Source organism: Arachis hypogaea, chromosome 19, assembly GCF_003086295.3.
Source record: "Arachis hypogaea cultivar Tifrunner chromosome 19, arahy.Tifrunner.gnm2.J5K5, whole genome shotgun sequence".
Lineage (NCBI taxonomy): Eukaryota > Viridiplantae > Streptophyta > Magnoliopsida > Fabales > Fabaceae > Arachis > Arachis hypogaea.
Window position 1 is genome coordinate 123560635 of NC_092054.1, and position 15344 is coordinate 123575978.

Here is a 15344-nt window from a genome sequence, read left to right on the forward strand (position 1 = left end):
TTTTGACATCTTAAGTATTAAAACATGTAATTTCAAATTAAAATTTGAAAATTAAAGATTTGACATCCATATCTAATAAATTTTAGTTTTTAATATTATATATTTGTGATTTATTCAAAGATAGGTAATCAGGATAGAAAAAAAGTATTTAATAAAGATAAAATGTTACTATTATGTGTTTAATTGCTTAATTGATGTAAGAAAAGTAAATTAGAAAAGACTTAAAATTGTTTTATAACAAAATATTAATATATAAGTAAAAAATTACATGTTTCAAGTAATCTTAAAAATAAATTCAAATTAAACTCTATAATTTAATTATTAAATTAAATAATAATTTAATAAATATTAAAATACTTGTTAATACATGAATTTATATGTTTAATATTATTAAATAAGTAGTAAATAAGTTATTATATTTAATATATTCGTTGTTATTTTATGCATACCAATGTTATGACTTAAGCAAAAATATTATATACATTAAAATTTTTCACTAAATTAACTATTATATATTTATATATAATATATGTAATATTTAATTTTTTAATATATATTTATGTGAATAGCTAATTTTTAGTATATACACATAATATAGTTAATGGCCTACATAATTTTATTAAACTTTTCAAAATATGAAATTATAACTATTTATTTATTATATTAACTTATATAATTTATTTATGATATTGTTTATATATAGATCCATCGAAAATTAATTTTCATTTAATTAGATTTGAACACAATAATTGTGGACCAATATCTGCAATAAAGTAACCTTTCTATTATACGTTCTTATTTGTTATTTGTTAGCTACTAACCAATTTTTTTTGAGTTGATCTTTTGTGACAAATCAACTCTACCTGGAGTTATTTTTGTCATTTCCACCTCCGCTATAAGACAAATAACTACTTGGCAAACTTTTCGTGCATGAAATATCGTATTCCAATTTTTGCAATGGAATACGTGATCATTTTCCTTTACTATATATCTAAATTCTAAATGGCTCAAAACAACAGAACAACATATACCGAAAAGTACATTGGTATATGTGAACATCTTCCTTATAGAATTCTTATACACTTATAGTTCCTATGTTCATGTATTAATGTATTATCAATTTATCACTAAATGCGACCCCAACTTCCAACAATTTTCTTTGGTAGACTTCACGCTTTTCATAGCAGGGAATGTAAATAAATAAAATATCTTTGAAATGCAATGTAGATCATGCTAATAAGGTTCTCCTATGATTTACGTGACTAAAATTTTCTACCTCCAATTCAGCCAGTGAAGCTGTGTGTTATGCTAAATGGACATTCAACTCGGTTAGTTATGCAGGAACCAAAAGCTTGTCAAGTACAGTTTCTCGGCAAGAAAGTAATGTTACCATTGCTCTAGGTCTGTCACCTACCTGGTGTCTGTCAAGAGAGACATCTGAATCAAAGCTATAGCTCCATGAAAATCTGAAGAATATATAACTCAAACATTTGGAAGATGTCAGTTATATTTATGCATGTAAGTAATAATTCTTCAGATGTCAACCCATAATAGCAAGAAATCCAACATGGTTTTGGCAAGGAAAAGAAGCTGTGAGAGACACAAGTTCCTTGGCCAAATAAAGAAAAGCATACAAATTTATTGAATTCAAGGAAACACATAAAGTCATAAACAACCAATTCAAGATGAAAACAATGCAAAATGGAGCGGAAAGAACTAAGAAGCATCTTAGTTGGATATCAAAATATTAGTGAAAATATATCCTTACTCCAGAAATGCGGGAAAACAGAAACTTCAGTCATGTAAAATGTTCTGGTCTAGAAAATTTGTTGAAAAGATAAAAAAGAAAAACTGTATACAGAAGAAAGCCTATAGTTGAAGAAGTTAAGTATCTAAATCCGAAATTCTGCGAGCAACAATTTCTCGAAGGATGAAATAGATTATATTATATATGAACAAAAAGTAACCCATTATTCTCTTGAAGGTACATGGTGTGGTTTAATTACATCAGTATACCAATGTTACAATATTGAAGAACTTATGACAGAGAACACTGAAAAGGGAAGCTTCCAAAGAAGGATAGAAGTTGGTGCTGGTATATGTTCAAATTCATAGAAAAAGCAAGGTACATACGTCTGGAACTCATGAAATCACAAAGACTCTGAGCTCGCCTCTATCTCCTCTCGTGATGCGAGTATCTGTGTCAAGATAGGTAACTTCGAATTCTCCACTTCCTGTATTAGACGGAGGCCTGAATGAATCAGGAATTCGAGGTAACTCAAACGGCGGCAACTGTGATAAATTCCCAGCTGTCTTCACAGTGGTTTTCTCAAATGTAATTTTGATCTTTGATGATCCTGAGACATTACAAACCCATACACCACAAAAATGGCAGTTTCAAGACTTTAAAATTAACATATCTGGCAAAGAGTAGCAATCACAAAAATGGTATATATAATGCAAATAAATATTAAGAAATTTGAAAACATAAAACCAACCTATGAGTTCAAATTTATGAGCTAACGTCGCTGTTGCATCAAGTGGGGGGAAGGGCCACGGAGCACCCAATTGAACCTCCACTATATTATCAAAATCTTTGCTCAAGATGTCAATTCGTTGAAAAACCTACAAGAAACAGTGCAAATTCAGTAGAAAACTAGAAATGCAACAGTAATAGATTTGGCAAACTGTCACTATAGTTTGTAATTATATAAAATCTAATAGAAGCATCTTAGTAGTTTCTCAGCCTCAACTTCCACAGAAAATTACCAAACAAGACTTATAGCGGCTCTAATTCTATGTCAAGAACTATGCGTGAAAGAACACAAAACAATTTTATATCTCTAAACAATAGACTTCTATAAGAATCTGCAATTTGCTCAACTATTATGAATCATTTTCAAATATATTTCATGCCGCCAGGCAAAAGCAATTTACAGTTATATCATGCATGATACGTGTTCAGCAACAGACCTGTCCAAGAGTTATAGGAAGGAGTCTTCCGGTGGGAGGTCCAGGCCGGCTGCCGCCTAGAGTACGAGATGAGAATGCACTGCTATATATCAGTCTCCATCTTCCTTGCAATTTATCGAGGTCAGCCGAGAGATCAACTAGTCCTCCGGCAGCTTCGAGTTCCTTAGCTGCAGCATCTGCCTTTCTCAGATCATCCTCGTTTGCAGCAAGACCTCTATTCAGCCCAGAAACAGCACTCTGCATAATAATTCCGCAAGTATTAAAAGCCAAATCCTAGAACAAACATAAACTATACAAAAAGCAGCAGTGAACATGATGATAATTAGAATTCCGGAACCCTAGCACAAGTATATGTGACAATAGTCGTATGCATTAATATACCAAAAAAAAAAATAAAAAATCGTGACTAACAATCTCAAATATGAAAAGCTGTTAAGAAAAATGTAACCATAATTACTAAAATCCCACAGGCGTGAATTTAACCATACAAGTCCTCATGCTACCTAATGAAGTAAGAACTTTAGTATATGATGAAGTACCATCTTACTAACCCTAGAAGTATCAAGTAATTGCCCCCAAATTTCTTCTTCTTTTTCTTTTTCTTTTTTTTTTTCTTTTCTTTTGTAATTTTACCATGTGCAGGGCCAAAAATCATATATTATTTACAGATACTGATTTTTTTTACAGATACTGGTTTTGACTAGTGACTAAAAGGAGGCAAAATATAGATGGAAAGAAGCGTAAAAGGGAACAAATTACGAACCAGGAGAGTGAGCTTGAGAGAGGAGATAGAATCAGAAGAAGAGACCCGGTCCCCTGAGAAAGAAGGAGGAGGGTCAGCCACAGATGTGTCACCCGCTGTTGATTTCACGACAAGGCTGAGGCTGCGGGTGTGAGTGCGGCGAAAGCTTTGAAGGTTAACGGAAGAGTTTGGCCTCAGAAAGGAGCAACCGCTCCTAAAGGAGGAGGAGGAGGAGGAGGAGGAACAAGAAGGTGAAGAGGTGTGAGGGAACAAGTTGAGAGAAGCCATGAACACCAAGCAAGTGTGGAAGCAGGACACAGAGATAGATATTCCTTCTTCTTAATACTATTGAAGTCAACGTCAGCAACAACACACTTTACTTTGTGAAGGGAGGCTCATGGCTCACCAATTGTGCGCCACGTAACGCTCCTGGGATCCAAGTAGGATTTTCTGTTCTTTCACACTTTCTAGTTTCTACTTTTTTCCTCTGCCACTTCTTCCTAGAACCTTGCAGACTTTTGGAGGCAACTCCTTTGCCACTCAAACCAGGCCTTTGACGAAATGATAAAAAAAAAACCGACGGCAAAAATGATGTAATCATTTTTGTTTAGGAGTGTACAGAAAAATTTCGAAAGCCCACTAAGAAGGCCCAAATTATCAAGTATATGGTAGAGTTGGGTTTGCTGGACAGACCCTAAGCCCAAAATTACCCTCTACTTAATGTTAGACTACATAGACAAAAAAAAAAGAGACTACTTAGACATTGAATCATTCACCTACTTAGACCTAGTAGGCGTTATCAAGATTCAGGAGCTTAGTTACTAGATTAGGGTTTAGGGTTTAGGGTTTAGGGTTTTTTTTGTAGGAGTACAGCTTAATTACAATTAGGGTTATTTGTAGGCTAAATAAGGATTAATTACTAATTTCATATCCAAAAAAATCAGAGGCTAACAAAATAATTTTTGAAAGATATTATCAATAAAATATTGAATGATTTAAAAATATAATAAAATAATTAATAAATATTATTTTTTTATAAGTGATAAAAAATCTTTTATATTTAACAAATGATATATTCATTTTATTTAAATTTTTGTAGATATATTTAAATAAATATTTAGAAAGTGCAAAAAAAAATTAAAACAAAATTGGATCTTTAGATTTTTTTATTTTTTAATAACATATGGTATTCACAATAAAAAATTTAAAAAAATTTATTTAACATAAAATTATCAAAATTTAAGGATGAAATTTTTTTTTAATAATATTTACAAAAATTTGTATCAAATTCTGATCTCTAACATCTTTGTTTAAAATATATATTTAATATTTAGTTTTTTTTGTCCTGTTTTTTAATTTTTTCGGGACTTATTTGTAGTTAGCATCTTTTAAATTTATTTTTATCAGCGATGTAAATTTTTGGGTACTATTTTCATAATTTACACGGCTAAATAAAGGTAGATAATAAGAGTGTCAACTGTTTGATAACCAAGTGAAGGAGCTAAATAAGAGGTTAATATCATATCAATTTCTATTTTAAAGTTAGGGTAAAGTACTAAATTAGTCCCTTACGTTTGGGCGTAATCTTATTTTGGTCCTTAAAATTTAAAGCGTCCTATTTGAATCCAAAAAAAATTTCATTTAGTTTCAATATAGTCCCACCGTGAGATCAAAGTTAAATAATTAAGGGAATGTCCTACATGACAGAAGTATAAGAACAAGGTCATAATTTGGAGAACAAATATAAGCTCCAGAGGCACAAAATCAACCGTGGATACATCAATACATTTATTTATTCTTTTTTTATAATTTAAATGAAGTATTTTCTATAGAACTAAAGAGAATGATAAAAAAATATATTGATGTATTCACGGTTGATTTTATGTCTCTGGAACTTGTACTTGTTCTCCAGATTATTGACATTGTTCTTGTATTGTTGTCATGTAAGATATTCCGTTAATTATTTAACTTTGACCTCACGGTTGGAGTATATTGAAGCTGAATGAAACTTTTTTGAATTCAAATAGGACACTTTAAATCTTAAAAACCAAAACAGAATTATATCCAAACGTAGGAGACCAATTTAGTACTTAACCCTTAAAGTTATAATGGATATCGATTCTTAAAGGGATAGTAATGTTATGAGTTTGTATCCACGAAAATAAATAAAAACAATGTAACGTTTAATTAGGTTTATATATAAACCATAAATATTGGGTTAAGCATTTCTCATCGACTTAAGATTGTGTTTGGTTTTGAAAATAAGACAAGATAAGATATTGAGAATAAGACACAAAAGATAAAGACATAAATTTTAGTATTCTTATATTTTGTTTGCTGATAAATTAGAACAAATTTATGAAAGTCTAATTTATTTTTTGTTTCTTTTTTCATTCAAAAATTTGAGAATAAAAATATAATTATAAAAAAATAACAAAAATAATGAAAGAAAAAAAATTGTGTCCCTTTTTAGTATTTTTGTGTTCTTTCTGTTAGAATGAATATAAAATATACTAATTCAGTGTCTCTAAATACAATGTCTCTATCCATATCTCATCTGCCATACACGATTTTATATCTTTGTGTTCCTATCTCAATGTCCCATGACGTAAACAAACGCGGCCTAAGTTATTAATGTGTGTACTCATGGTAACTCATAATTAATGACCAGTAAATTTAGGAGTTGATAGTAATTATCTTATGAAATTATAGAATGACTCAATAAAGGAGACCAGTAAAGACAATGATTGTAAAAAAAAAAGGTGATATATTACTTAATATGAATTATATAACCGAGCTTTAAAATATTCATTCTTAATTTTGTAACCGATAAACTTAAGAAAAAGTATATGGAACCAAGAGGTTACCAGCCAAAAACTAAACAAAATCACATTAATTTATATTAATAATTAATTTTAAATTTTTTAAATTCAAAATTTAAAAAATTTAAATTTGATTAAGTAAACCTAATTAAAACCTATAAAAACCTTATTCTTCTCTCTCACATTAACCTACCCACCTCCAATAATCACACACACACAGACCTCTCCGGCGACTTCCATGCTCTCCGCGACGCCCTCAACAAGCACATCCAAGACAACTGCTTCAACACGAAGTCCACCTTCGACTTTGTCACCGATGAAACCTTCTCCTCTTCCCTCCTTCAAACCCTATCCACCCTCAACCGCGGCATCACTCGCAAGAACGCGTTCAATTCCCTCATCACACGCCTCCGCAAGTTCCAGCGCGTCATCCACGTCATCGAACATATGGCACGTACCGACGCCAGAGGCTGCCGCCCCAGTGTGACCACCTTCTACCCCGTCCTGAACATCCTAACGCGCCAGAAAGCCATAGACCACGCGCGGCGTGACGATTGGATTTTTGACGGTTTAGAATTCACAAATGAATTCTCGTTGCAAGTATAGTTTCTAAACCAAGCAATAATCCTTTCATACAAAAGATTGTTTGTCACAAGTAACAAACCCCTAAAATTAATAACCGAAGTATTCAAACCTCGGGTCGTTCTTCCTAGGAATTGTAATGAAGTGTTTTGTTATTGGTTGTGAGTTATTTTTGGGGTTTTAATAAGAAACATGAAAGATAAATGGCAAGAAAGTAAACTAAGGCCTAAAAAGGTCTTGGCAAGGGTTGGTGGTCAAGGACCTCTATCCTAATCACTAACCACAATATGAGAATTGGCAAGGATTAATCTCATTAAATCATCCTCTAACTAGTAGTAAAGGAAAGTCAAATGAGCTATGTCAATCCTAGTCCATAAGTCCTAACTCTCCACTAATTCAATTAGTGAGAACTAGAGTCAATGGATCCCAATCATCAATTACTTGGACATTAGTAACTCAAGAGTTCCTAAGTTACCTTTCCAAGCCAAGAACATAAAATTCTACTCTAAAATCCAACCAAGCATTTCATCAAACACTTGGAAGGCATAAAAGGAAAGCATAGTAAAATTGCAAGAAAAGTAAATCTACACTACTCAATTTGCAAGGAATTAAACAACAACAAATTAAATGAACACAATTATTATGATTTACCTTGAATTGAATTGAAAGAGAAAGGAAGGAACAAAAGTAGATCTACAACAAAATGCAAGAACAACATAAAGGAAATTACAACAAAAGGATGGAAGAAGAATGAATGTAACAACAAGGAATTGAGAAGATAGAAGTAGAAGAAGATGAATTAAAATCTAGATCTAAGAACTAAACCTAATCCTAATTCTAGAGAGAAGTGAGAGCTTCTCTCTCTAGAAACTAACTCTAACTACTAAACTAAGCTAAAACTAAACTAATGGTAACTAACATCTAAAGTATGAAAAGTATGTAAAAGTATGTAAAGTATCTTCATTCCCCCTTCAATCCTTGGCTTAAATAGCATCAGAAATGAGTTGGATTGGGCCCACAAGGCTTTAGAATTCGCTGGCCACGTTTTGTTTTAAGTGAACCAGGTGGCAGCAACGGCGCGTGCGCGTACTATGCGCGTACGCGTCACCATGCGCAGTTCAACCATAGCAAATCTTATATCATTTCGAAGTCCCGGATGTTAGCTTTCCAACCCAACTGGAACCGCATCATTTGGACCTCTGTAGCTCAAGTTATGGCCGATTAAGTGCGAAGAGGTCGGCTTGACAGCTTTCCGGTTCTTCCATTTCTTCATGAGTTCTCCAACTTTTCATGCTTTCTTTCTTCATTCCCTTGATCCAACCTTTGCCTCCTAAACCTTAAATCACTTAACAAACATATCAAGGCATCTAATAGAATCAAGGTGAATTAAATTTAGCTATTTTGAGTCCTAAAAAGCATGTTTTCACATTCAAGCACAATTAAAGGAGAATATACAAAACCATGCTATTTCTTGAATAAATATGGGTAAAAGGTGATAAAATCCCCAAAAATCAATACAAAACAAACCGTCAAATTGGGGTTTGTCAACCTCCCCACACTTAAACCAAGCATGTCCTCATGCTTAAACCAAGAATGAAGGAAGGGTATGGCATTTATTCAATGGAAACTAACTAAATGCAATCTACCTATATGCAACTATCTAAATGAATGCAAGTGCTTGGTCAAAAATAAATCAATTCCCAAGAAACATATATGCACAAGGGCTAAGGACTAGCAAGTCTAATCCACAATTGAATTGAGTTATTAAATATTTTTACAAACTTGCATGAAGAATGATGATCATAGGTGAAAACATGTAGTTGAGCATCAAACCCTCACCGGATGTGTTTGCACTCTATTCGCTCAAGTGTTTAGGGTTGATTCACTCAATTCTCCTCTATTTCATGCTTTCCAAGATTTGTTTTTCTTCTAACAATCAACATTTATTTCATGCATGCATACAAGTATCATGAGGTCTTTTTATTAGTTGTAATGGGGCTAGGGTCAAGGTAGGATGCATATTTGGTCAAGTGAGCTTGAAATTTGAATCTTTGATAAGTTTAAACTTCCCACCTAACCTATGACATCTTATACAACTTCAAAACTAACCTAACTACCCATTTTTTCACTTTTTTTTTTTAAACATACTCATGCATTTTCTTTTTTTTTTATTACAACTTATATGCATTGATCTTTATTGAGCTTCACTTTGCTTTGGGGCATTTTGTCCCCTTTTTATTTCTTTTTCTTTTTCTTTTTCTTTCTTTTTCTATTTTTTTTCTTTTCTTTTCCATATATTTTTTTCTTTTTCTTTTGTCTTTCTCATTTTTTCTTTCAAACTACATACAAGAACATCAATGCATAAGGTCTATACATTTAATCAATACATGAGCATGTACCCAATTTCCAATATTTACAACAAAAAAATTACAAAACTACCCTTTTATTCTCCCAATGTCCCAAGGTTCCCACACTTGAATGATACTCACACACACTAGCCTAAGCTAATCAAAGATCCAAATAAGGACATTTATTGTTTTCCGCTTTAGGCTTGTAATGTGCTAAATTAAGAACAAGTGGGTTAATCGTAGGCTCAAATTTGGCTAACAATAGGAGGTAAAAGGTAAGGCCATTTGGGTAAGTGAGCTAATAAAATGATGGCCTCAATCATATAAATGCATGAATACACAAAATAATGGGCATAAAGAATCAAACAAATCAAAGATTACAATCATAGAAAGAGAATAATGCACACAAGAAGGAAAAATAAGTGGTTGTAAGATGTGACCACACCGTTAGGCTCAAATCTCACAAGCTTGTGTTCTTAGCTCAAAACATGTTCCACAATATATATAATTCAAGTAAGTTCTATGAAAAGTTTTCACTCAAATCAATTGACATGCCCTATAGATAGAAATCTTGAAAAATTCTCATTATCTTGACTAAGCTTATTGTGTATACATATGCAAAAATAAGAAAATGCAAGTAAAAATCCTAAAATCCTAAAATGAAATGCAAAAGTGTTGGGATTAGAAATTTGTCACCCAAAATCGCCGACCGGTCGGACGACCTCCCCACACTTAAAAGTTTGCACCGTCCTCGATGCACTCAAAGATGAGCAAGGGGGTACGGCGACTCTCCGGATTGCTATGTGTTCTTTCTTCCGCTCCCATGGTTGCTTGTGGTGCATTTGTTATGAAAAACAAAAATATAACACCATAAGATGAGAAGATATAAAAGCAAGGAAGCATACATTGTTGGAATGAGGTAAATCACTAGAATGAGGTGAGTGAATTAGTGTGACATTAAGAAATATTAGGTGTGTGAATTCTAAATTGCGCGGTTTAGAATACACATTAGCATAAAAGCTATGTCACAAAAGAAGCGTGCACTTCACTTATCCTAGTGTGCTTGAGATGCTTTAAGTAAGCTTGTAAGGTAAGACAAGCATTAGAGAAGCATGAAAGCATTCAAGTCAAACATATGGATGGATATAATCATGAAATACAAAGCATTAAGGTAAATGCTCAACATTATCCATCAAGAGATTGCCTAATCATATCAAAGAATACGGTTCAAATCTCATGATGGCTAGCTACAACATGCAATTCAAAAGAGTTATAAGCTCGAAGACAATTCTCATCACTTGGTATTTTTCAAAAGGTAAGCATGAAGAACTCAAAACCAAGTAACAAAATATAACCTCAATCATAGAATCCAACAAAGATCATCTAAAATTATTCATGCTAAAATAGCATTTAGGCAATAAGGGATATAGCAATGTATAGTAAACAAAGTCAATACTCCAACACTTATGATGAAAAGAGAGAAAATAAAATGAAAACTAAACTAAAACTAACTAATCAACTAACTAACTAACTAATTTGTTAACTAAAATAAATGGTTGTCAATGGTGTTTGGAAGTGTTGGATGAGGGGTAGGAGAAAGGAGAAGGAAAAAAATAGAAAGAGGAGAAGAAAAGAAATGTGGTGAAGGAAGGAAATCCGCGCGTACGCGCGCATGCCGCGCGCGCGCGCATGCCGCGCGCGCGCGGATGGCTTATTTCGAGAGTGACGCGTACGCGTCATGTGCGCGAGCGCGCAAATAGGTTTGTGCCAGAGGCACAACGTTGGCACGGCGCAGGCACAACTCTCTGGAAAATGTATGGAGGTTGGAACTTCTCAATCCACGCGTACGCACGCATGGCGCGCGCGTGTGGATGGTCGGAAATGCTGTAAGTGCGCGTACGCGCCATGTACGCGTACGCGTGGATGGTGCTCTATTTTTCAAAATTTTTTTCTATGTTTTTGCACCAATCCAAGCATTTCAAACCTCCAAACAGCTACCAAAACACCATAAAACCTTATTTAACATACTTAAACTACCAAACATACTCAACTAACTAAACAAAACATGAAATTAAGCTAATTCTACCAATATATACAAAAGAGAAAATGAAAGGATTTTACCATGGTGGGTTGTCTCCCACCTAGCACTTTTGTTTATTGTCCTTAAGTTGGACTTATGGGGAGCTCCTCATCAAGGTGGCTTGTGCTTGTATTCATCTTGGAACTCCCACCAATGCTTGGTTCTCCATTGTGCCCCAAGATTCTTCATGGATTGAGCCAAGTCTTGATGGAGTTCTTCACAAGCTTGGGGCTCCCAAAGTTGATCCTCTTCTTGTAATCCGGGATCCCACACTTTGTTTTCACACCCGTCTTGAGGTTGGTCATCATTATTAGTCCAACCGGGTGGTGAGTAAGGTGAATTCTCTATATAGTGGCCAACAATCCTCCTAGACCCATCTATTTGAGCACTACTCCAACCTTTATATCTCATGTTTGATGCATCAACCATAATGAGCCTTGATTTGCAACGCCAACCACAAAACCTTTTTCGTTTACGCTTCATCCCACAAAGCTCCCTAAGTTGGCCATCCGTTTCAAGCAAACCATATTCAAGTGGGATAATAAAGCTAATAGAAATAAATTTCACCCACTCAAATGAAGGAGTAGATGGCAACCTAGGCAAAGACAACTCCAAGAGTTTTGATAAAGCGTATTCAATTCCCATCCTCCTTTTTCTAAGGATTTCCACCTCTTCACAAGACTTCTCAATTATAATCCTTTGTTCAACAATTTTATATAAACCTTTTCTCCTACTCAAGTCATAAATGGGAGGGTAAGAAAAATTTACCTCCACATTGCTTTCCATCTTGTTGGGAGAAGGTTCTTCATGCTCAAAGGATTCTTCACCACTAAGGTTTGATGCTTGATCTTCATCACCAAGGGAACTCACTTCTTGCTCTATCCCATCCAAATCTTCATATGGAATATGTCTTGGAAGGTGTGCACTTTCCTTCCTAGCATCAATTTTTCAATCATCTTGGAGGGGTTTTCTTCAATTCTAGATTCCCATGGAGGCTCCGCATCTCCTAAGTCTTCAACCAATTCTTCCCTTTCTTCAATAATCATAGCTTCCTCCAATTGTTCCAATACAAAGCAACTTCCCTCATTCTCCACCAATCTCTTTTTTATGTTATGCTCTTCATTTGATTCCCCACATGTAGCCATGGGAGTTCCTTGAGAGTTCAAGCATTGGGATGCTAACCGGTTTACCACCTCATCCAAGGCGGCCGTGAATTGTTGCACATCCCTTTTCATTTCCTCTTGTCCTTGAACAAGAACATCAAGGATGTCATCCATTGGAGGTTGGGGTGGATGGAGGGGTTCATCAATTTGGGGGAAGGGTTCATAGTAGGAAGGTGGTTCTTCTTGGTAGAGTTGTGGTGGTTCAATAATTTCCACTCTTTCCACTTGTTGCACAACACGCTCCATGGTTACTTGAAGTTGATCCAATATTTCCTTGAGATGATCCCTTGACTCTTGTTCCTCTTGAATAATATGATTAGGATCATATGGCTCTTGGATTGATGGACATGAATATTCTTCCATGGGAGGTTGTGGTGGAAAGTGGTATTCATCTTGTGGTTGCAAATTTTCATATATTGGAGGTGGTTCATCTTGGTAATAATGTGGAGGAGGTGGCTCTTGAAAATGTTGATGTTGGCGTGGTGGTGGCTCTATGTGTGGTTCATATTGCTCATATGGTTGTTGGTAGGATGGATATGGATTAGGGTCATATGAAGATGGTTGGTAAGAAGGGGCTTGTGAGTATGGTTGAGGGTTATGTTGAGGATATGGCTCATAGGTGTATGGTGGTGGTTCTTGGAAGTCACAAGGTGAGTCACCATAGCCATTGGATTGGTATGCATCATAGAATGGCTCTTCTTCATAGTGCATTGGTGGAGGTTGTTGCCATGAGGATTCATCATATGCATATGGCTCCTCCCACCTTTGGTCATCCCATTCTTGATACACATCTTCATTATAGTCCTCATTTCCTACAACATGTTGATAACCAAACTCATAGCCAAGGTGAGAATTCATGATAGCAAGAAGAAAATGAAAACAAAATCAAATAAGAAGCAAGAAAATTAAATCCTAAAACTAGCAAGAGCTAACAAAAGCAAACATATTCACACTATTCACATATATACAATAACCAATAACATAACACCATTGCAATTCCCCGGCAACGGCGCCATTTTGACGATTGGATTTTTGACGGTTTAGAATTCACAAATGAATTCTCGTTGCAAGTATAGTTTCTAAACCAAGCAATAATCCTTTCATACAAAAGATTGTTTGTCACAAGTAACAAACCCCTAAAATTAATAACCGGAAGTATTCAAACCTCGGGTCGTTCTCCCTAGGAATTGTAATGAAGTGTTTTGTTATTGGTTGTGAGTTATTTTTGGGGTTTTAATAAGAAACATGAAAGATAAATGGCAAGAAAGTAAACTAAGGCCTAAAAAGGTCTTGGCAAGGGTTGGTGGTCAAGGACCTCTATCCTAATCACTAACCACAATATGAGAATTGGCAAGGATTAATCTCATTAAATCATCCTCTAACTAGTAGTAAAGGAAAGTCAAATGAGCTATGTCAATCCTAGTCCATAAGTCCTAACTCTCCACTAATTCAATTAGTGAGAACTAGAGTCAATGGATCCCAATCATCAATTACTTGGACATTAGTAACTCAAGAGTTCCTAAGTTACCTTTCCAAGCCAAGAACATAAAATTCTACTCTAAAATCCAACCAAGCATTTCATCAAACACTTGGAAGGCATAAAAAGAAAGCATAGTAAAATTGCAAGAAAAGTAAATCTACACTACTCAATTTGCAAGGAATTAAACAACAACAAATCAAATGAACACAATTATTATGATTTACCTTGAATTGAATTGAAAGAGAAAGGAAGGAACAAAAGTAGATCTACAACAAAATGCAAGAACAACATAAAGGAAATTACAACAAAAGGATGGAAGAATAATGAATGTAACAACAAGGAATTGAGAAGATAGAAGTAGAAGAAGATGAATTAAAATCTAGATCTAAGAACTAAACCTAATCCTAATTCTAGAGAGAAGTGAGAGCTTCTCTCTCTAGAAACTAACTCTAACTACTAAACTAAGCTAAAACTAAACTAATGGTAACTAACATCTAAAGTATGAAAAGTATGTAAAAGTATGTAAAGTATCTTCATTCCCCCTTCAATCCTTGGCTTAAATAGCATCAGAAATGAGTTGGATTGGGCCCACAAGGCTTTAGAATTCGCTGGCCACGTTTTGTTTTAAGTGAACCAGGTGGCAGCAACGGCGCGTGCGCGTACTATGCGCGTACGCGTCACCATGCGCGGTTTAACCATAGCAAATATTATATCGTTTCGAAGCCCTGGATGTTAGCTTTCCAACCCAACTGAAACCGCATCATTTGGACCTCTGTAGCTCAAGTTATGGTCGATTAAGTGCGAAGAGGTCGGCTTGACAGCTTTCCGGTTCTTCCATTTCTTCATGAGTTCTCCAACTTTTCATGCTTTCTTTCTTCATTCCCTTGATCCAACCTTTGCCTCCTAAACCTTAAATCACTTAACAAACATATCAAGGCATCTAATAGAATCAAGGTGAATTAAATTTAGCTATTTTGAGTCCTAAAAAGCATGTTTTCACATTCAAGCACAATTAAAGGAGAATATACAAAACCATGCTATTTCTTGAATAAATATGGGTAAAAGGTGATAAAATCCCCAAAAATCAATACAAAACAAACCGTCAAATTAGGGTTTGTCACGGCGCGTGGTGGATTTCATGTCCACGCTTGGCG

At 34.6% G+C, this 15344-nt stretch overlaps 1 protein-coding gene across 1 annotated transcript; it reads right to left on the reverse strand.

Moving 5' to 3' along the window:
* Positions 1-1919: 1919 nt before the first annotated feature.
* Positions 1920-4253, reverse strand: LOC112777112 (plastid-lipid-associated protein 6, chloroplastic). The gene is made up of 4 exons (XM_025821397.3): positions 3737-4253; positions 2974-3210; positions 2499-2625; positions 1920-2357 (listed from the first exon to the last, which is right to left on the reverse strand). Exons 1-4 carry the CDS (start codon positions 4001-4003, stop codon positions 2143-2145), a joined length of 846 nt encoding a protein of 281 aa, XP_025677182.1. The 5' UTR covers positions 4004-4253; the 3' UTR covers positions 1920-2142.
* Positions 4254-15344: the final 11091 nt, after the last annotated feature.